The following is a 24107-nucleotide window of genomic DNA, read 5'->3' as shown; positions in this document are numbered from 1 at the left end:
AACATATCCTTTAAAAATCCTCAAGGCGGCCCTCCCTGGTGGCGCAGCCCGTTACAGCACAGCACTGAGAAGCTAAAGCCACTCCCGCATGAGTTCAATTCCCGCCTGTCCCGGAGGTGACCACATGGCATGGCAGACCTCTCCTGACCCACCCGCTGCTCCCCTCAGCAGTGTACTTTGTCGATCTGCCTGTTCTGCTCCCCACTCTGTCTCTGGTGAAGACTCTCGCCGCCCCTGAACCTCTGGCCTGTACCCCAGTTCTGTATGAACAAATAAATAAATCTTTAAAAAAAAAAAGTTTAAAAAATAAAATCCTCAAGGCTTGACTTATGGGAGTTTGTATCTTTAGCTCATACAAGAAAATGGCACCTATCTACAGTCTGCTAAAAGTAGTAGTACATAATTTACTAGAATCAAGTAAACATTACCAAAACAAATTTGATGTTGTTTGTAGTGATTACATATGTAAAATATTAATGATGTATGGCTATTTTGGCATTTCTTATTAATATAGTTTATATATATACAGTTTTTAATTTATAAATAGTTATTAATACAGTTTTTATATTACGTTCTTCACTTTGGAAAATGTAAAATGACTTGTAAACATAAAATAAAGAATTAAATACAATAGGCTCTTTCTTCTTAGTCAATATTTCTGTAAATCAGAACTGTATCTCGCATTACATAGATCTAAAAATCTATACTACATGTTTTGTTTATAAGAATGACCTAAATTACTGTCAATTCTTGATTCTTTTCAACTTAAAAATATGGCAAGTGCACAGTAAATGCCAATATTGAAAGATGATGTTTACTATAAATTTATCACATGCCTTTAGAATCAAGTCTTATGTTAAAAACAATTTTAGTTTGAATAATAGATAATCACCTATTCTTCTTAAATTGACAATTCACATGTGGCAATGGTAGCTTTATTTGGAATATGAATATATTTTAACCCTTAATCTTGGTGGACAATGAGTGTTTATTTTACTTAGGCTTTTGATGTTAGATTCTCCAAAAAGGACATCATAATAATTATAAGCAGTGAATATTTGTAATGTACCAAGCAACTTTATAAATCTTTACCTTTTTGACTTATTCTAGTTAACCAAGTATGTATTTTCTCTTTATTTTATGAGTGTCTTTATGACAGGGAGTTTCACATATAGGTCAAATTTTATACTCAGTTTGTAGTTTTCAGTACTGGTGTATTTTTTGGCTACTTTGCACAAAAAATGAATGTACAGTATTCCAAATGAGAGCTTCTTCAGGTAAGTGGAATGTGTATTGGTTCATAATGAAAATGACATAATTGAGCTTGAGGCTCCAGCCTTCCATAATTTTTAAAATTTCAATTTAAAAAATGTCATTTCGATTGTTTAAGAATAAAATATGTGCATTTTTTTAAAAGATTTATTTATTTATGCATACAGAACTGGGGTACAGGCCAGAGGTGCAGGAGCGGCGAGAGGCTTCACCAGGAACAGTGTGGGGAGCAGAACAGGCAGATCTATGAAGTACACTGCTGAGGGGAGCAGTGGGCGGGTCAGGAGAGGTCTTCCACGTCATGTGGTCTCCTCCAGGGCAGGCAGGAATCGAACTCAAGCAGAAGTGGCTTTAGCTTCTCAGTGCTGTGCTTTAACCCACTGTGTCACCAGGGAGGGCCAATATGTGCATTCTTGATTGACAAAGCTGTTTCTCCAGTGTGTCTAGGTACCATTTCTTTTTTACTTTTCTTACCATTTTAATGGCAAAGCGCAATGCTTTCTCTCTTGGTTTTTGTTAACTATCATAGTACTCCACTTACACATAGCTATGATAGGAGCTATACATGTAGTGTAAATATTTGGGCTCTTAATCTCTACCACACTAAACGTTATTAGTCTCTCTCAAAGCAAAGGAAAGAAGTAGAATGGTTAGCCTCTATGAATCTATGGCGTGGATTGGTGCCTCTTGAATCCACTTATTATTGACAAATTTAAGATTCTAGCTAAATTTTGGCTGAAGCTGTTCCCTGACATGCATGTTTGTAATGTTTTATTATTGGTTCCTCTTATAACTCAGAAAGTGGACTATACCCATGGTTTACTTATATATTCTTACCTCACCTCAAAGATAATTTAGATGATCAAAAATCAAGATACATCCTTATCTTGCTAAAGGACATAATTTCCAAGCTTCCTAGCATTTCTGCATCCAGATACCCAAACATTAAGTAATCACTTAATATCACATTTCTTTCTATCTGTAAATCATCTTGTTAACTGCTTTCTCAAAATTAATGATTCAGCTTCCACCCCAGTTGATTTCACATAATCAGATACCTGGATAGATTGATTAATTTACCTGGATAGATTGATTAATTCCATCAACAAACATATATAGACTGCATGTCAGGTGCTAGACATTGTGCTAACACAGGAATTTATAAGGATGAATAATGTGGAGGATCCAAAGTCTGATGAGAAATCATGTAGCTAAAGAGATAGTTTAAGGTAGTTTGATTCATGAATACTAATGTGATGATAAAGAAAGGGAATCTTGGGACCACAAAGGAGATACATCAGCCATTTTGTTGCCTCTCTTTGGTATTATCTATTTGGTATTATCATTCCAGTTCTTTTCACATTCAGTTTATTTTCCTCACTCTTTTCCTTCATGTCCTCTTTCTAATCAAAACCCAGATTCCTTCTTAATCCATCCCCTTTTGGTTTATCTCTTCATGTTACATGCCACCTAAAAGGGAAATTCCATTTCTATCAGGCTTTTGATATTGTCCAGAAATATGTTCAGTTTACCAATATGGTCTTCTACAAATGACTTTCCTTTTACCCTGTTTACCCAAATCCTGACCACATTCTAAGGTTCATCTTAGCTCCTACCATTACCTCAAAACCTGTTCAGTTTATCTATTTATTTTAGTGCTCTAAGCTGTTAAGCCCTACCATAGTATTGTGTTGCATTGTTGGTGTTATTTTTGTCTCCTTGGAAAATTGTAAATTCTTCAGATTAGGCATTTTATATAATACTTTTGTCTTTCCCAGAGCCTAACAATAGTGCTGAGCTCAAAAACCAACTTTTGAATTTTAGTAGCATAAAAATAGCATTTCTCTCAAATTAAAAATTAGTAAACATGAAGTTATATTACTTTGAGCTACAGGGAAAAGAATGTCTTGCTAAAAGTTAAAAATGCTTTTATTTTGTATGAAAATTTGAAATTGAAACAGGAGAAAAAGGAATTACACTTACTAAATTCTTTTGTCTTTCAAATCAGTTTGTTCTGAATGCCTGATATGGTAGAAGTAATGGGAAAAATACTTGGCATAAAAGACATGGGATGATGCTGACTCTGTCATTTAATGTGAGGTTCTGAGAAAAGCTCCAGAGTTAAGTGTTAGCTTACCTTAGCTGTAATTTGGGATTAATACTACTCAAGGCTATGCTGAATATTAAATAAAATTATGGAATGGAATGCTTTGCATACTTTAGAGCAATATATAAATCCAGCTTAATTACTGCTCCCATCTTGAATGATAGTTGGTAAGTTTGCATTTTACAAATGTATTGATTTTCATATTACATTATATTTTGTGATCCATTGATTTCCAGGTCAGATTGGTCTTCTTGCTTCTTAGAAGGAGGCAGACTTCTATACTAACAAAGTAATTAGTGACTTATGATAAGGCCTCTAAGAGGGACACCTAGGAGTTATCAGGGAATGCTTCCTAAAGAAAGTGACATGACATCTAAGCTCAGACCTCAGAGATGAATAAAGTTTGTCAAAATTGTATATGTGAGTTTGTAAAGATGAGTGTATGTGATGATATAATCTTTTCATTAACTTTCTTAACTCATTCATAGAAATGATCCTTTATATTAACAGCTGACTAGAACTTTTTTGCAGGGTGTTAATTATCTCTTCTTCCTCATCTAGCACAGATATTTTTTTAAAAGATTTATTTAGTTATGCATACAAAACTGGTACAGACCAGAGGTACAGGGGCAGTGAGAGGCTTCACCAGAGACAGAGTGGGGAGCAGAACAGGTAGATCAACTAAATATACTGCTGAGGGGAGCAGCAGGTGAGTCAGGAGAGGTCTACTGCACTATGCGGATAACCTCCAGGGCGGGGATCGACTTGCACTGAGGCGGCTGTGGCTTGCTGCAGTGTTGTGCCCTAACCCGTTGAGCCACCTGGGAGGGTCCGATATATTTTACTAATTAGACCCAGAGCAAGAACTGTTTTCTTTATAGACATTTATCCATTTTGTTGTGTTCCTTTTAGTCTGCATTTACTCTACAACTACCAGCCACTTCCTTCACTTCTTCTTTGCAAAGAGAACTGAAAAATCGGTTTTGGAAGAAGTTTTGTTTCCTTTTGTCTATGAAAACATTACTCTTGCATGGTTTCACATATTTGGAATATGTATGCTCCTATTTAAATTAGGAAGAATGTGGAGAAACCTGCAAAATGTTAGGGGGCGAGCATTTCAAAATAGAGTATCCAGAATGGCACCTGGCACAAAATAATCTCTCAACGGGTAACTACTAAACAAATGGATATTCTGCATTATTACAGGCAGAAGACATTTAAAAAAGCTGAAAGTACATGGAAAACTGCTGGGTTAGGGCATATGAATTAATGATTAGGAAGCAAATCTCTTAAGAATATAGCAGGAATCCCTAAAGAGACTAGAGTTTAGATGTACAGTTTCTCACCAACTGAGCTTTGCTAAATGAGTTTTTTAAATCACATAATTTTAAAATCATGTATCAGAATTTTGTAAAAACCCTAATATGCTTATTAACTTTAATCACCATAAATTAAAAAAAAAAGTTTTTACTTATTTCCTGTAAACATACAGAAGATCTGAGGGATAGTTTACAAAGAGAAAAGGCCTTTAAAAATAGCAGACACTAAGCTAATGGAAAAAGTACAGGCAGATACAGTGTTTGACTCAGACTTTTGAAAATGCTATTCAGAAAATTTGTAGGGGGGTATCAGTTTTCAGCAGGTCACTATGTCATCATAGCAGTATTTTTATGTAATTGCCAAAGGAAGTAATTAGGAAGAGGATAGTGTGATTATTTCCCAGGGTTTTTTTTTTTTTTAATACAAGTGTATTTGGTTGGTGTACGAAATATATGCTGACTATAACATTTATTTGTTGATATTTTTAAAGTAAAATTTCTCCATTAGCTTTCTATTCTTTTTCTACAGTTTCATGGTTTACCTACTATAGAACCCTTTTCTGGATTTTAACTTTCAAGGTTGGCAACAATTCCCATATATTGTAAACTCCGCTTTATTAAAACAGAAGGGGAAATAAAAAATTACTGGATGAATATCAGCAGGCACTTATTTTGGGATCTGATAGAAATCATCAGTGAGCTAAGAACCTACCAAAGACCTTTAAGGCTATAAAACAGTGATCTGAATGCTGTCACACCTGATCTCCCTTTACAAATACTTTATACCATCCCCTGTGCTAGCCTGAAGATAAATCTGTAATATTATCTACTCACATTCATAACTACTTTCCCTACTCATAGTATGAAGAAATAAATAAAAGGAAGATAATGTATAATGTTTTAATATATACATGCTTAACTGTTACTATGTTAGAAAACTTAATGAAGCAGTGTTGATGTAATAGATGCAGGGGTAGACTAATGTGGGTGTATGGTACCGTGACCTGTATACCATGAATGTCTCTGTGTTGGCAATCTGATTTTCCAAAATGAAGTAACTTTTAATAAAAGCATAATTATTTAAATTTACAATACATATTCAACACTGAAAAAGCGTTTCCTTTAAAACTGTACAACAAAATTCTTTCTATCTCTTTGTAAAACTATGGCAAGAAATTTCCAGACACACTCTTACAGTTCTGAAATGTCCTTAGATAATGTAATATCCTCTTGCCCACTTTGAGAACCACTGTCATGTAAAATCATAGTGTTCTATATTAAGATAGCACCACTGGCCAATAAGGGTAATATTTTTTACTAAAGATTTTTTTCAGTAGTACTAGGTTTACTTTGAGCTATTTATTTTTTTCTTTACCTGTCCTTAGGGACCAACTACATGTAAACCAATAAGTCATTGACAGAGATAGTTTTATTGTGGATTAGAATTTTACTCCTGGTGAATTAAAGATCTGAGTATATTCAGAGTCAAAAATACTAGTAGTATAAAAGATTTTTTCCTGATTTTTTAATCTTAAAAGATCACTGACTGCTTAAGTAAATTAGTAATAATGTTATTAACTAATTTTAAAATAAAATGTATGACAATAGCAACACAAAGAATGAATGAAGAAATGGAAGTATATACTTGCAAGGCTCCTCAAAATACACCTAAAGTGAGATCATATCTCTTGAACGGTGGACTGTGATAAGATGTATAACTGGGCTGTCTCTGGTGGCACAGTAGGTTTAAGCACAGCATTAAGAGGCTGGAGCCACTCCAACCTGAGTTTGATTCCCACCCCAGAGGTGATCCACATGGCGTGGCAGACCTCTCCTGACCCACCCGCTGCTCCCCTCAGCAGTGTACTTTGACAGTCAGCCCGTTCTAGCCCGTTCTGCTCCCCACTTGTCGCTGGTGAATCTTTTCACCACCCCTGCACTTCTGGCCTGTACCCTAGTTCTGTATGCATAAATAAATAAATCTTTTAAAAAAAATGTATAGCAGAAATTGTAATCACTAAAAAAAAAAAAGGAAAAAACCAAACCCAAAAGAGATATAACCAATAAGACAATAGAGATATAAATAAAATCAAATTATGAGAAATTATCCATCCAAGAGGGGGAAAGGTCAATAGTCATAGTCCCTAAAACAAGGTCTGAGGTTTTTTTTGACTCGTTGCTTTACTCCTTGCTCCTGCAGTTATGAGGATGGCCTGTATCTGTTATTCAAAGAATTGGTGATCTTTTTAAAAAAATACAGCTCAGTATTTGAATTAGAGGTCTTTTGCCATTACTTAGGATTCTTTCACTTCCCCCAGTGCACTGTTCTCCCACTTCAGCGTCCATAGCTTCACCCAGCATCTTTTTTTTACCATTTTTTTGATGCTCCACTTGAAAATGGGTCAGTTATAACTTTGTCACTAAGTTCTGTACTTGAAAATCTAACATGCTGCATAGTAAAATGGAATGGATTGATCTTTGATTTTTCTGGGATGGCTCAATATACTTTATGCCCTTTTCTTTCTCCCTAATTCAGAGACATGAAAAATGCTGTAATTGGAAACAACAAACAGAAAGCCAACCTCATTGTTTTAGGAGCTGTTCCAAGGTATGTTCGTCATCACATTTTTTGCTATTCATTCTAAGTTTCTAGTGTATTTCTTATTCTCAATTCAAGTAAGACATGTCTTCTGTGTTGTCATATTTTTGAAAATTTTGTCACCTTTATAAATAAGTGTTTTGATACATTTGAAGCATCTCTTTAGGCGAAATTAGAGTACCAGAAAATGTGATTTGAAGCAAATGTGCTGATACTGGAAATTCAGGAAGCTCACTGACTGTGCGATAAAAGGGTGTGTTGGATTGATAGGCAATATACACTAGTCTGATTCTTTCTTCTCTATCACTTCAGAGGCCTGGCAGTTTTTGTATGACTACATAACTTCCTAGGAGCCTTAAAATCTATTTTTGAGATTACAAATAAGAAAGATAGTTTGGATTGTAATTCTGGGTTTCTTTTTTTTAAATTTCCAGTTTCCAGAATTTGCTGTTAATATGAGTTTGATTTCTTCTGATGACGTCCTTTTGGAAGGCAATGACAATTGTGTAACTTCCTCTACCTTTGCTATTCAGAACTAAATTTTATGTGCAATTACTATTAGTTTTTCATACAATTTTTATTGTTATTGCTTTTTTTCTCTTCTCTCTTTTGATACAGGATTAATGGTTTTATTGTTGATCAAAACCAGCTACAAATGTAGAATTTGGTAACCATAAAGCTCTCACATTACTTAAGGGATTAGTGTTCAGTATATATAAATATGCTTTAGGAAGCATAAAGTTTCCAGTTTAAGCAAAATGGTCACAAATGGTGGGATTAGCATTTGGGGAGTCGTTGTTTGGCACACTGAACTGGAGTGAAGATTGGGAGGAATCTCCTGATTCCCCAAATGGAAGAATTAGAGAAGAGAGCCTCCCTTTCTTAAAGGTCTGAATACTCCCTGTATTCGAGACCTCTGGTCTCTGAACTTCATTTTTGGATACTCAAGGGCTGTTTTTAATCTGAATTTAAATTCCAGCAGCACTTGGAATTGGTAGTCTTCATGTCCTGAGGTGTCTGAAAACATAGACTGTGTGATAATGGTTTTGGGGGAGACTACTTGTGAGAAACTTTCAGATTTATCATTCTGAGAAGCTCAGATATACATCATAGTTTCTTTGTTCAGACTGAAGAACTGAAGAAAATCTTAGAGGTTTTTTTTTTTTTTTAAGCCAGATACTCCTTCATTTTATTAACAGATGATGGAAACATATCACCATTCCTTATCTCTGTATAAGCTTATTGCTAACTAAATTTTTAGTATTTGGAATATACTGGTATCATTTTAGTTTTAAATTTTTTAGTCTCATCTATTTATCAAGTTACTTCTTTTTAGATTGCTGTACTTACTTCAGCAAGAAACTTCAAGTACAGAACTGAAAACTGAATGTGCAGTGGTATTGGGAAGTCTTGCTATGGGCACTGAAAACAATGTCAAGTCTCTACTGGATTGCCATATTATCCCTGCCTTATTGCAAGGTATGTGGGACATCATTTTTCTAGAATTAGCTTATAATGTTTTAAGTACAGGCTGGAAGGATGAGTCTTGGATATTTTTCTATTAATAGGACTACTGTCCCCAGACCTGAAGTTCATTGAAGCTTGCCTCCGATGTCTGCGCACCATCTTTACCAGTCCTGTCACTCCAGAGGAGCTACTGTATACAGTGAGTTTTAAATACTTTTAAATCACCAGTTATATTTCACTAGCAGCACACTTCTGATTTACTTTTTTTTTTTTTTAAGATTTATTTATTTATTCATACAGAATTAGGGTACAGGCCAGAGTTGCACGGTCAGTGAGAGGATTCACCAGAGACAGAGTGGGGGGCAGAACAGGCAGATCAACGAAGTACACTGCTGAGGGGAGCAGCGGGCGGGTCAGGAAAGGTCTGCCGCGCTATGTGGTCCCCTCTGGGGCAGGCAGGGATCGAACTCATGCGGAAGTGGTTTTCGATTCTTAGTGCTGCTCTTTAACCCGCTGCACCACCAAGGAAGGCCTCCTGATTTACTTTTAGCATCCAAAGTCCATCATAATTGTGTGATGTTTTGTTATGAAAAAGGCTCATTTATAAATATCAATTTATAATACTTTGATCTAGACTTTATAAAGATGAGAAATTCATAAGCTTTTTAAATTTTTTTTTAAAAAATTCTTTTCTTTTGCTTTCTTTTGTTTTGTAGACTTTTTTAAAAGATCCATTTTGAACTCTTAAAAACATAACAGATAGGCCCTCCCTGGTGGCGCAGCGGGTTAAAGCACTGCACTAAGAAACTAAAAAGCCACTTCCGCATGAGTTCTATCCCCGCCTGCCCCGGAGGCGACCACATGGCGGCGAGGCAGACCTCTCCTGACCCGCCCGCTGCTCCCCTCAGCAGTGTACTTCGTCGATCTGCCTGTTCTGCTCCCCGCTCTGTCTCTGGTGAATCCTCTCACCCTCCGCATCTCTGGCCTGTACCCCAGTTCTGTACAAATAAATAAATAAATCTTTAAAAAAAAAAAAAACATAACAGATAAATGATAAAAAATATAAAATTAATATTTAATTTTTTTAAATGCAAAAATAAATACAAATAAAAATATTAAGTATATTTAATGCTTAATGAGTTTTAAGAAATTCTGCTCAATCTAGGGTAAAATCAAGCAGGGTAGGCTTTTTAGAGAAGCTAGAACGTGACCTAAGTTTTTATGATAGATGAGCTATGGAGAAGTAGAGCGGTAGGAGGCCAATCTAGGAGAGGACTATCTAAGAGCAAGTAAGGCAGTGCAGTGGGCAAATAGTCAAATGTAGGAGGACATCAGTATTAGTTTAGTGAACCAAAATCAGTTTGCATGAGGCTTACTTGCCAGGTTAGATAATGCATGTAAAAGAAACAGATTCTCTAGAGACCTTTGGAGTTTTTTCAGTGGTTTCAAAAACCTCAGAGAATATTATAGGGTCTTTTTAGTGCTGCGCTTTAAGCTCCTGCGCCACCAGGGAGGGAGGGTCCTAGAGGGTCTTTTTTTTTTTTTCTTTTTTTTTTAAAGATTTATTTATTTATTCATACAGAACTGGGGTACAGGCCAGAGGCTCAGGGGCGGTGAGAGGCTTCACCAGAGACAGAGTGGGGAGCAGAACAGGCAGATCGACGAAGTACACTGCTGAGGGAAGCAGCGGGCGGGTCAGGAGAGGTCTGCCACGCCATGTGGTCACCTCCGGGGCAGGCAGGAATCGAACTCATGCGGAACTGGCTTAAGCTTCTCAGTGCTGTGCTTTAACCCGCTGCGCCACCAGGGAGGGTCTAGAGGGTCTTTTTTATCTGTTGATTTCGTAGGACTTGTTTTTTTGTTTTTTTTTTTTTTAAGATTTATTTATGCTTATAGAACTGGGGTACAGGCCAGAGGTGTGGTGGGAAGAGGATTCACCAGAGAGGAGCAGAACAGGCAGATCTGAGGGGAAATACACTGCTGAGGGTAGCAGTGGGTGGATCAGGAGAGGTCTGCCATGCCAGTGGGTCAGCTCCCTGGCCAGGGAACTAACTCATGCTGCAGTGGCTTCATAGAGCTCCATAATGCAGTGCTTTAACCCGTTGTGCCACCAGGTAGAGCCCACATAGGACGTTCTCAATGGAAATTATTCAGGCCAATCTTTTTCATACACTATTATCCAGAACTCATAGTAAGAAATGGGTTTTCTTTTGTCACACTATGTACATGTATGCACATGCGAGTGTGTATGTATGAGACAGAATTCTGAAAGTCTCTTTGCAGAATAATTCTATAAATATGACCCCTAGTTTTCTAGTCTGCCCTTTTTTCATTTTTGAATGCTAGTTGTCATTCTCTAAGCTAACATGAAGATTCAGAATGTAAAATTGTACATTTGACAGGTGAGATGAAGCCACTCACCTGTCTTCTTTACTGTAGAAGTCATCTCTTGGAGAAATTGATCCTGGCCAGCTGTTCTCTTTGTTCTCCTCTCTAAACTGAGTTCATGACACATTAATGGATCATGATTAATAATATCAAAAGCTCTGACTTACACAAGTTTTAACTTTTTACATGAGAAAAACTAAGATTCAGAGACATTAAGTGACTTTCAGTGAGAACGTCTAAATTATGAAGCATTTTTATTTTGTGTTTAAGGGACAAAGAAAAATTCATGAAAAGTGTTAGTTGGGCTAATGACAGAGTAGTGTTTCAGTGTAATTAACTGACATCTGTGAGTTGGATTGTGTAGAGGCCAGCTTTTACAACACTCATCTGGAAGACAGAAATCCACTTGAGAGAATGCAGAGAATCTAGTGTGAAATCCTGTTTATCAAATGGGTGACTTTCACCAACTTATGTAACTGTGTTCTATAGCACAACTGGCAGAAATGGGTAAGAGCTGTTGTAATAGGAAAACCGAGAGACAAAAGAGCTAAAGAAAACTGAAGTAAAGGAAGGTGATGGAAGTAGGTTTAGGAGACTATTAGACTCCTTGTTTATCTACCTGTCTATTGCCTTTTCCATCTTTGTTGCTGGCTACTACCTGCTTCCATGTCTTCTGCCAGTGGAGTCACTATTAACCCATCTCTCACTGGTAAAATAGACACGTGCTTGATATCTCATCTTTTTTCTGTGCATTTAGTGCTTAACTTTTCTGCCATGTTCCTTAGTTTTTCATTTGGTCTTTAAAGTGCTATGAATAGGGCCCTCCCTGGTGGCGCAGACAGTTAAAGCACAGCACTAAGAAGCTAAAGCCACTTCAGCATGAGTTCAATCCCCCAGCCAGGGAGGTGACCTACATGGCATGGCAGATCTTTCCTGACCTGCCTGCTGCTCCCCTCGGCAGTGTACTTTGTCAGTCAGCCTGTTCTGCTCCCAACTCTGTTTCTGGTAATCCTTTCCCCACCCCTGCACCTCTGGCCTGTGCCCCAGTTCTATATGCATGAATAAATAAATGTTTTTTTTTTAAAGTGTTATGAATAACACAGAGGTTTACTCTAGTAAGCAAGAGGAAAAGAAATCAGCCTCTGTTTTTCTGCTTAGCTTTTATATATCTTGGGCATTATTTTCTTTTAAAGGAAAACCCTTTAAAATCTTGTTCATCCTAACAGTGGTGTTCTTTTACATTATCTTCCTTGCCCTTTTGTCTTTTCTCAAAGTATCATGTATGAACCAGAGTTGTAAACCTAAGGTAGGATCTTAGGTTCTGCTCCAAGCACATTCATACTTCAGAAGACTAATGACAGCATTGAATAGGAAGCTTGAGCAAAATCTTATTTTCCATCTGTGGTGCAGACTAAATCCCTTTTCAACTTGTAATTCCTTTTAAATTAAAAAAATAAAAAATAAAAAGGATATTCTTGGAGAGTACCGCAATAAGATGGATCATTTTCTCTACAACACTATATATGTTGCTAAGTGTCAGGAATAGGCAGAGAGTGGGCTATAAGTGAGAGGTTTTTATCATATACAGATTGAAATTCTTGTACAGATTGAAATTAACTAACTGCAGGTATTATGAGAGATTGTTACAGTTTACTGGTATACTTTAACATGTCATATCAAAATGTTTTATTTTTATGCAATAATTTCTCCTTAAACTATTTATTGTAATACATTTTATTTGTTACTTCATATCTTATTTCAGAACAGATTTCTGTCAAGTCTTATTGAAATGATTTTCAAATGATTTTGTTTTATTGTAGACTATAGGAATATTTGATGGCCATGTTCCTTTATTTTGCTGTATTCCTTAAAGAAATTTGATTCACTGTCTGTAAGATAAATGACTAGAATATATACCTAATAGAAATAACCTGTTAGAGGTACTCACAGAACCTAAGTTCTCTGTGCTGTGCTCTCTTTCTCTTCAACTGCAGGATTCCACAGTGATACCACACCTCATGGCGCTGCTGGCCAGGTCCCGCTACACCCAGGAGTATATCTGTCAGATCTTCTCACACTGCTGTAAAGTAAGAACCGGAATCTATGTTCTCTATGACATAACTCTCACATGCCCTTGGGATGTGACATAACCTACAGACTTTAGTATATATCCCACCCCAACCCCTTTTTTAACACAACTGGTGTACATACTCTTCTGCACCTCACACTTTCCACTTATCTTGAAGGCTATTCCTTATCAGTCCATAGGAACTCATTCTTTAAAAAAAAAAGTCACGTAGTTCTTTACTATATATATAAAATTTTATTAACTAGCTCTCAGTTGTTAAACATTTGGTTTGTTTCCCATTTTACATTATTACAAAAAAACCCTGCAACTTATATGTAAGACATTTTGTAAGAAATGAAACTGCTTAGTCAGCATGTGTACATTTGTGATTTTTGCCACATACTGTTTTATATTGACATACTGTTTTATACTTCTGCCAGCAGTGTGAGATCATGACCATTTCCCCAAGCCCCAGTTTCCCAGTATTCTATGAAATTATCCTCATATCTTAACAATTAGTACTGAAATACAACTTTTAATAATTTTCATGACTTTGACTTCCCATTAATTGAACAGATATTTAGGACATAAAACAAATAAGAATTTTATCAAATTTAAAGCCTTTGGATTTATCTTTAATTTCTGCCACTTTGAAAATCTTCAATAAATTATTTAGTAGAAAGCCCAGAGTTGATGAAAATTAAAATAACTTAATTTCCTTATTTCTTTACCTTTCCACATTACAAAATGATAGTTTTAAGATGAGAAATAAATGAAGCAGAAACCAGAACATGTTCATTTCTCAGTTATGAAATGTTGTGTTTCTCTCCATCCCTCAGACTCTGGTCCTGTTCCACTTGTAATTAGTTTTAGATCTCCCCTGACTAGCTCTCATCAGTCACAAGTTGTAAGAATGACTGCCACTATCTCCTGTAAGAATAGTGCAGGAATTTGTGGAATTAATAGTGTTTCTGTTGCTGTGATGGTGTGCTACTTAAGAATTGGAAGTGGTTCTGGTGCCAAGATAGCTTTTGTGTACCCTTCTATCTGTTGTGGAGATAAAGAAGCAGTAATTTCACAGATTGGGATGAGGTAAGATATGGCGGTCTCTTGCAAGACTGAAAGCAGTGTCTACCCTGCTTTTTTTAAGGATAGGTTCATGTAATAAAAGGTTAACATTGTAGTGAATATAGTTTTCTACATTTAAGTAAAAGTTACATTGGAATGAGTCATTACTCTCCTCATGTGTTATTATATTCTCTTCTCTTACAGGGTCCAGATCATCAAACAATCTTATTTAACCATGGTGCAGTTCAGAATATTGCTCACCTACTAACCTCAGTATCATACAAAGTAAGATGTTAAAGATTATAGTTAGATTTTTCCATTTATTTTGGTTTTTAGTGTTTTATTCTAGGAGAGCTATATATATACTGCTGCTTTGATAATGTGGGCAAGCGTATTATTTTATCAGCAGAATGTCATGGGTATTGTTTTACCTATAGAATATTCTTAAACACAAAGTTACCCTTGTCTTTAACTTTTTCCCCCAGGATATAGTTGTGGCATGAGTTGCTGTAGTTGTTCACCTGTGGTCTTTAATATTCTCTCTTGGTTAGGTTCCAGTGCCAACGCTGCACTTGACGTGATGCCTTGAAGTATGTAGGATCAATGGCTTACTGTATCAGGAAAGACTGGATTTCATAGTTGAGACCTTTATTCAGCCGTAGTTTCTCAAACTTATACACACAAGCATCCGCATTTAAAATATGTTCTCTTTTGTGTTAAAAAGATAAGGATTTTCTGACTTATTGAATTTTCTTGACTGTCTTTAGGTAAGTGGTATTGTGCTGTATCATTCATAGATTCAAAATTGGTCACTCATCATGGTTAACCAAGCTAGTTTTAGCTTGCCACTGCCCTTATTGTGTTACATTAGAACTAGGCACACCCAGAGTTTCCTGAGTTGGAAAGTAGCCATTTTTTATATTTTATCCACTTCCACTGATCCTACTCTGTTTAGATCCTTAACTTTTTACAGTCGGGACCTGATAATAGGTATATTTTCCCTTCCTTATACATCTAAAGTTTAGTCTTGGTGAAGAGAGAGCTGAGCCAGCTTGAACCTAGCCAGAGGTAGAAGGGGAAGGGGAAGGAAGTATGTAGTGCAGGCTGCTTCCTCTGCTTTTTGCCACACAGAAGTTGAAACCAGTCAGCATTTGCACATCAAAAAACAGTTGCTGGGATGGCTGTTTTTTTTCCCTCTACTTCTGTAGCTTCTAGCTTCTAGCTTCGTTAATTTCTCTAGCTCTTCCTTTGTTTTTTTCTTTTTTTGCATTAAATTTCCTTATCCACTATAACAAATTACAGGTTGTCAAAGGAAAAGATTTTGTTAATATTACTCGTTTGCCAAGGTTTGCTCCATCGTCTGTATGTCAGTCAACAGTTTCTGGGTCCTGTGGATATATGCATGTTTATACACATGACACACTCTAGCTTCCTATCCTGTGAATACCTGCCAATCTCAGGTTCCACATAAGAACATCATATATAGTGTCAAGCTTGGAGGATCAGATCATCTGAAAAGTGAACAGAAAAAAATGAAAAATAACAGCTGTTGTGAGCACCAGCAGATTGTAAAATATCAGTCTATCATAGGTGGTCAAAAGATTTGACCCCTGGTATCATCTTAGACAAGTAATCTAGTTTTTATTTATTTGTGCATACAGAACTGGGGTACAGGCCAGAGGCTCAGGGGTGGTGAGAGGCTTCACCGGAGATAAGAGTGGGGAGCAGAACAGGCAGATTGACGAAGTACACTGCTGAGGGGAGCAGCGGGCGGGTCAGGAGAGTCTGCCACACTACGTGGTCACCTCCGGGGCAGGCGGGAATCGAACTCATGCGGAAGTGGCTTTAGCTTCTCAGTGCTGTGCTTTAACCCGCTGCGCCACCAGGGAGGACCCGACAAGTAATCTAGTTTTAAGGCATTACTATGGCTTACCGCAGGTCATAGCTGTTTTCAAAGTTAATTTAGTCCTTTTTAAAAATAAATAAATTTATATATATTTAAGATTTATTTATGCATACAGAACTGGGGTACAGGCCAGAGGTGCAGGGGTGGTGAAAGGTTTCACCAGAGACTGAGGTGAGCAGTGTACGCCCCCCAGAGTACACTGCTGAGAGAAGCAGCAGGAGGCGTGTCTGGAAGAGGTCTGCTGGGTCATGTGGATCACCTCGAGGGCAGGGATTGAACTCATGCTAAAGTGGTTTTCGCTTCTTAGGGCTGTGCTTTAACCTGCTGTGCCACCAGGGGCTCAAATTATTATAATTGTTTCTTTCTCTGTTCTGTTTGCCCCAGCCCCACCCAATACACACCTATAAGAGTACTCTTTGTTGTCTTCTCTTCAGTTCTCTAGTTTGAGGTTTGGAAAGTAGAAGCACATGAAAGACAGTTTGTAACTAGTTGTTATAAATTTCTCTTTGTATTACCAGCATTGAATCTGTACAGTGTTCTTTCAGATATGATCAGGAATTTGTCTAGTTCAGTTTTAATTGCTTCCTTGTTACTCTCTTTTTTATAGTTATTTTAAAATGAATTTGAACTTTTATAATTAATTTTAACTGTTATATTCTTTAGCTATACATGTGATTTTTTATTCCCTTGACACATGCTTTGAGTACTTTAAGCAAACTTTAGTTATTTCTTCAGGAGGGTTTAGATTCGAGACTTTTAAAATTCATATTTGAGAATTGAAATAAGTGCGCTTTTTTTTTTTTTTGTCATTTTACTTTTATAGGTTCGAATGCAAGCACTGAAATGCTTCTCAGTTTTAGCTTTTGAAAATCCCCAGGTATCGATGACCCTAGTAAATGGTAGGCTGGAACTTTCAGTGGCATCTATATGATTTAATTTATAAACTTTGTAGATTTAAAGAATTTTCTTAATCTTGTTTGTTTTTTTAATTTCTAGTTTTGGTTGATGGAGAATTGTTACCACAAATTTTTGTGAAGATGTTACAGAGGGATAAACCTATCGAGATGCAACTCACATCAGCAAAATGGTAAAAATTAAGATAATGTGGGAAGGAAGAGTGCGTTGTCACTGTTGTAGACTATTTTGGTTACAGTCTAGTTTTTTGCTGTCAGTCCTTATCTTGTTTTGGAATTTGAAATATGTAAGTCTCACATTAAATGGATGGGAATCTCTCAGTTTACTGCAAGTAGCATGCAGACTAGGAGAACTCTCATATAACACCTAAAACTATCTAAAAAATTACTTCATTACATTCACAACTTTTATTTTCAGTTGAAATAATACAGAATAGATTAGATTTAATCAACACATTTGAGTATTAAAATATTTTTTAAACTGTTAATTATATTATAAATATAAAGGTATAGAAATAGAAAGTGTGAATTTCAGAGAATGTGACATGTCATCTTTAGGAGAAAAAAATCCTCAAAAAGATGTGACATTTATAAGATGTGTGAAGGTCTTGTCTTGTTAGCATACTTACTGGCTCATAGAGACATTTAATGCTATTAATTTTGTAGCTATCAATATATTTATAGGATGATTGAACACCTCTTATGTATTTTTCTGTATTAAATTTCGGTACTTAAGTTTAGTAAATGCTGAATTTCATTTTGGAAGTGCTGACTCCAATATTTTGGCAAGAATGAGGAATTTTCAGTGAATTACTTGTGTACCAAAACTAATTTTTTTTTAATTTGTATTTCTTGTTTGCGTGTTTTTTATCTTAACTTCAAAAGTGAGCGTTTATTTCTTAGTTAATACTAATGTTCTCATATAATTGTTTGAAAACAGAATGTGGTGACAGCAAAGAACTCAAACATCAAATAAAAAAATTTACTGATTTGTTTATAACTTCCTGTAGGAGCAAGAACTTGGGATGTTTTCTCCCTAGCTCACTAAAGGAATCGAATTTGAAAAGGAAATAAGTTCTGAGGTGTTTACTTTCAAGTACCTGCTTAAAGGAGTACAAATTAATTTTGTCCTTACTTACAGCCAGATGAAATTGTGTAGGTAAATTATTTTTCAGTAGAACCAAATCACTGACTTATTCTCAAAGCTACTACTGGTAACCTCTGAATAATTAGTTCATTTCTTCTGGATTTCTGTTACAAGTTAAATACTACTTCTGTAATGTTTCCACAGTTGCTTTTGGAGTATCAGTACAAATTTTTTTAAACTTATATACTTTGTTAATACTATATTTTGCTTTAAACAGATTATTTTTATTATGGAGAAATTTAGAAAGAGAAAAGTTTAAAGAATTCCAGTGTGCCCAGCACTCTAGATTCAGTGTTTAGCCATGCATTAGACCCTTTATTTTTTAAATAATTTTGTAGATTTTTTAAATCTGGTTTATGTCTATATCAGTTTCCTTTGACTGTTTAATTCCCGGTACCTCAAATAAATAATTCCTAGTACCTCTTATGATAAGTGAAATTATTTATCTTTTTTTTTTCCCGTATTATCCTAAAGGCAAGCAATTTTTCTTTGAAGCTTTAAAACACCACAAAAACTTACTTTCTTCCATCTTATTCCAGTTTAACTTACATGTGTAGAGCTGGAGCAATTCGGACAGATGACAACTGTATTGTATTAAAGGTGAGCTAAGTAATTCTTTCTAAAAATGTGAAAAAACTATCCAGTGATATAAATGGTGAAATAAATGTTGGCATTCCTATTTTTGTTACGTGTTTTCATTATGGCATGTGCACATAGCATAAAATAATATTTAAAAAGCATGTTTAGTGGATATCATTTAGTATCAATAAATTAGTTTTAGATGTGTTTTAAAAGTCAAAACAAAATAATGTTTTCCTTGTCACATCTTTCTCATTAAAAAAATAGATGTATTTATCTATCTATGTATCCATTTATTTATTTATTCAACTACTGAGGTATAGGGATGGGGGTGGGTAAGAGGATTCACTAGAGATAAAGTGGGGAGCAGAACACATCTACTGAAATACACTGCTGAGGGGAGCTGCTGGCAAAGCAGGAGAGGTCTGTTGCTCCATGCAGGTCAGCTCTCTAGCTGGGGATTGAACTCATGTTGCATGGTTGGCAATAGTTTGATAATGCTGAGACTTAACCCCTTATGCCACCACGGAGACCCACCTTTTTAATATTTATGACAACTATACAGATATAGAAATTATAAGAATATGTAAAATTCCAGTGAAATAGAAAAGAAATAGAAAATTTCTTTCAGGTGAAAATTTCTATTCAGGTGAAATAGAAAATTTTAATCTTTGATTTTTATTACTCTACAACTATTGTAGACAAGCAGTTTACTAGTCTTCAGATATTTGTATCACTCAGATTATAAATAATCAAAAGATGTAATAAGAAAGAAAGAGTAAATAATACATGAAAATAATCTTACTGGTATATCAAATTAACTAGAAAGAACTCAAAGCCTAGAGGAGAGACTAACATTACAGTCCAAGGACCTGGATTCTATTTTAGTGTCCCCATCACTGACTTTCTTAGTAATCTTGGGCACATTTCTTACTCTTTTGGTGACTTAAATTCCTAATTCTGAAAATGGAGACATCTATATATTTACGAAAATGCTTATCTGACCCACGGAATTATAGTAAGCCTAATGATATATTAAATATATATATATATATATATATTATATAAAAATTCATCTATTTTGGATAACATATCTATAAAGAACAGACAAGAATTAGTAAATTGATCCTGTGTCATATTATGAATATGAGAGCTCTCATTATCATCGTTAAAATGAACCCAAGCGTAAAAGAACATTTAGAAGACTAATGTTTGCTATAGCCTTTGGTGAAGCAAGTCCACTGATTTAATTAAATATGAGGTATTCAATTAAGTAAGTAAGTTACTTACTTACTTAATTACTAAGTAAGCAATACTGGTTGGTTGGTTGTTTTTACAATAAGGATTTCCATACAAATAACCTTGATTTATTTACTTCTCTTCCATTCTTTTACTTCCTCATTAGTAAAGTAAGTTAATAATATTTCTTGATGTAGCAGCTGTAAACATTAAATTTCATAGTCCATGAATTTATGATGATGAATGTTTATAACTGTTCAAAGTATTGTATTGATGAATGTTAGTAACTGTTCAAAGTAAAATAAGAATAGGGCTTTCCTCTTGGAAGCTTAGGGTTCTCGTAAAGCCTGTTCTAGCCAGGTAGGAAATCAAAAATGAACCAAAAAATGCTAAACTCTGTTCTAAGAGATATAATAGGAACTTAGGAAAGAACAAAACACTGTGGTAGTTGAACATTTTGATTTCTACTTCCACATTATCCTTTAATGTAAATTTATTAGCTTTAGAAAAAGTACATGCAGGAGCTATTTTTACTGAGAACTTAATGCTGATAAATTAGCAAGACCAGTGACAAGATTTTGAAGGGCTGCAGAAATAAATTTGGACTTACAGGTGATATCACAACCATTCCAGGGACATCATCAGAAAATCTAAGAATTGTGATTGATGCATTTCATTCATATTACAGAACTAGTGGAATCTGAGTAATAGTAAGATCACTGAATTTTTAAAGTTGTATTTTGTTTTTACAATAGATAATAGTCCCCAGATTGGGGTGGGGGGTAATCAAAGTCATCCCAGGCATACTACTCACAAAGGAAAAGATAGCATTTATTTTCCAGCGCAAAATCATTCTTGACTAAAATACTGGGTCTGCTTCAGGCAAATAAATACATAGATGGGCCAAAAGCATCAGATATGATTTATTAGGGATTCCTTAAATGTCTTTTATTTTATTAAGACTGTATTTATTTGTGTGTAGAAGAACCTGGGGTATAGCCCACAGGTGTAGGGGGTGAGAGGATTCACCAGAGATGGTGGGGAACAGAGCAGTCAGATTTACTGAAATACACTGCTAAGGGAGCAGCAGGTGAGACAGGAGAAGTCTGCTGTGGCATTTGTGAGTTAGCTCCCTAACCAAGAATGAAACTTGGGCCCTAGGGGTAAGACTTACCCCCTAGGCCACCATGGAAGCTCTTAAATGTCTTTTAGAAGCTTGTGCAATAAAGCTTCAGTCTGAAGATCTTTAAAGCCTAATTAGAGTTTGTTAATGTGCTTTGTATGATTAGAGCTTAGTGTGCCAAAAACATAATTAATATGCACTGAATTTTGTTCATTTTTTATTTCAGAGAAAGTGTTGTGTTCTCTCAAAGTCTGTTTAAACATTGATCACAAATCTGACTCCCTGTCAATTCAGCCACTATATGCTGCCAAACCTTTGCCTTTACAAAAACAATCTCTCTTTACCTTCCAGACATTGCCTTGTTTGGTTCGAATGTGCAGTAAGGAGAGATTACTAGAGGAAAGAGTTGAAGGAGCTGAGACACTTGCCTATCTGATTGAACCAGATGTTGAGCTACAGAGAATTGCTAGCATAACTGATCACCTCATTGCCATGCTTGCTGATTATTTCAAGTATCCCAGCTCAGTGAGTGCCATCACTGATATTAAAAGGGTATGTTCTCTTTTCTTTTTCAGCTGTACAAAAGAAGGTTTTAAACATTTTTCTTACTGCTCAGAGCTTTGAACCAATTAATAGTTGCAGTTCAGAGCCCTTTTAAATAAAGAATTGTTTTTACCTTTGGTAACACAGATGATGTACTTTGAGTTTTATTAATCCAGTTTGCCTCATGTTTATTGTCAGAAATTTCTTATTAAGTAGATATTCAAACAAGAAGAAAAATGCTTTCCTAGTTAAACGAAATCCGAAGTAAACCCAACTGAAACCCAAAAGTATTGGGGTCTCTGTGCTGGGTATTGATGTTATATCAACAATATCTAATGCTCTTCAAGGTTAAGAATCCTCTCTGTTGCTGTGTTCTCATGCTTTAAGTTAAGAGTAATGCATTGTTAAAAGTGACTGCATGCCCATACTTAATGCTCTTTAGCTACCTTTTCTTCTAACTTTTGCCATCAACCTATTTTTTTTTTTTCCCAGTTCATACTATGCTTTAAGGTTTGCTAGTGATTCTTAAAACATCACTTAATGTCTAGTTTGAGGCCATCAAGGACCGACTTGTACTAACTTTTTCTCAAAATATGTATTATAAAATAGATAATCCTTTTGCTTCTCAGCCTGTTTGTCATATCCATTTCTCTTAAGTATGAGGGAGCAAGCAGAGGGCATTTGTTGAAATTATGATAGAGGGAACCACCTCCTAATTAGAAGTCAGTACTGTTTCATGAATGTGACTGTATTTTTTATGCAATGGTAAATTTTTAAAAATTTGTCCTGACCTCTCCCATGACCCCAAGTTCTAAAAAACTTCATCTGGAAGGCAGTTGTCAATTTGGCACTTAACATTGAAAACAACAGATTCCTAAGGGAATGACTTTTTTCTGTCTTAGAAAGGACCTAAAGTAACTTTTACTAATATTTGTATTGGTAATATATACTGCCCTCCTTGTGTTAATATTAATGTGTCTACCCTTCCTTTGGTAGTAGTGTTTTTCCATAGCAGGGATGGCTTATGCTGAACCAACTGCCTTGTCTGTCATCCCTCTTCACTTACTCGACGGCACTCAATATCTCACTGGTACAGAGATACCTAAACTAGTCAGGAACACCCCAAGTTGACCACCCTTGCAAGGCAAACATATTACTTTGATAAACATGAGAATAAGGAAATATGAGAACTGCAATCTAATGTATGTGCATATGATTTAACTAGTTTAGTGGAAAATTATCTCTTCTAATGTTAGGGTTTTTTTTTCTATTTTATTTCCCTCATTATAAAACTAGAATAATATATATATATATGTATACACACACACACACACACACGTGTATATATATATATATATATATATATATATATTTTGCTCTGCAGTAGAATTTTTTTTTTTTAGTCATCTCCTAATGCCAAACATGAATTGTCGTTTGTTTCATCATCTTTATTTTTGGTGATGGATCATCAGTGACTTTTAACCATAAAAGCATAGTGACTAAGCCCACAGAGAAAAATTTGTAAATATTAATAAATATGTGATTTTCATGGAATATTAGTTCTAGTCAGTATTCTGAAATGTCCATTTTGACTAGAAAATAACAAGTTACAATTTTAAGAATAAATATTTTGAAATTTACACAACAGAATGAATGATGTATATTAGGAAGTCTTTTTCATAGTCCATCAATGCCTTCTTTGATCAAAATACTTTTGGAACTACTCTTAAAGAATTGCCTTTAAATCTAGCCCAAAAGAATTCAGTTTTTTTATTACGATGTTTTTGTTATTCTCATGTTACACATTCAGTTTTCCCATCTTCCCTCACCACAATCAATGATAAAACTCTTAGTTAATGAAGGTAATATCACTCTCATGGTGTGCTAACTAATATGTCACTTAACTCTAGGTGGTATCAAAACTGGGTCTCACAGTGTTATGAACAGCACCCACATTAGTACAGAGTAGTGAACCTTTCCAAGGCAACTCATTTGCAGGGTGATACTACTTGGACATAAAAGTTATAGCTTTTAGTTGTGAATAATTTTATATTATTGATTTGCCTTGTATATTTACTTGTTTGTATTTGGTCATTGACAGTTTCCTGAGAACATGCTTCTATTTTATTTTCATATCAGTAGTTTAGTGATATATCAAATGTATGGAAGAATTGATAACTGTAGCCAGTTGTGTACATGAAAATTTAGCATTGTTTCACACCAGTAAGAAATTTTACTAATTTCATTTAAAAAAAGCAAACTGAACAAAAAATAGACATTTGTAATAGGTAAATATATGATAATGATTATCCTGGGATATTGTTTATGAAGGGTTTTTACAAAGATCTCTCTGTTTCTAAAAGTTTTT

At 35.3% G+C, this 24107-nt stretch overlaps 1 protein-coding gene across 3 annotated transcripts in view; it reads left to right on the top strand.

Annotated features, from left to right (window-relative positions):
• ARMC8 (armadillo repeat containing 8) overlaps window positions 1-24107 on the top strand; it is a 102111-nt gene that overhangs the window by 28869 nt on the left and 49135 nt on the right. For all 3 annotated transcript variants that reach the window (XM_012724928.1, XM_012724927.1, XM_012724926.1), the window contains 9 exons: window positions 7235-7306; window positions 8634-8776; window positions 8866-8963; window positions 13147-13239; window positions 14493-14573; window positions 17018-17093; window positions 17191-17281; window positions 18795-18855; window positions 21548-21748. In XM_012724928.1, coding sequence (XP_012580382.1) covers window positions 7239-7306; window positions 8634-8776; window positions 8866-8963; window positions 13147-13239; window positions 14493-14573; window positions 17018-17093; window positions 17191-17281; window positions 18795-18855; window positions 21548-21748 — 912 coding nt within the window. In that variant the 5' untranslated portion in view covers window positions 7235-7238. The remainder of the gene's footprint in view (window positions 1-7234; window positions 7307-8633; window positions 8777-8865; window positions 8964-13146; window positions 13240-14492; window positions 14574-17017; window positions 17094-17190; window positions 17282-18794; window positions 18856-21547; window positions 21749-24107) is intronic.

This window comes from Condylura cristata, unplaced genomic scaffold (assembly GCF_000260355.1).
Source record: "Condylura cristata isolate star-nosed mole 26May11 unplaced genomic scaffold, ConCri1.0 scaffold00014, whole genome shotgun sequence".
Classification (NCBI taxonomy): domain Eukaryota; kingdom Metazoa; phylum Chordata; class Mammalia; order Eulipotyphla; family Talpidae; genus Condylura; species Condylura cristata.
This window is presented reverse-complemented; position numbering and strand designations above follow the sequence as displayed.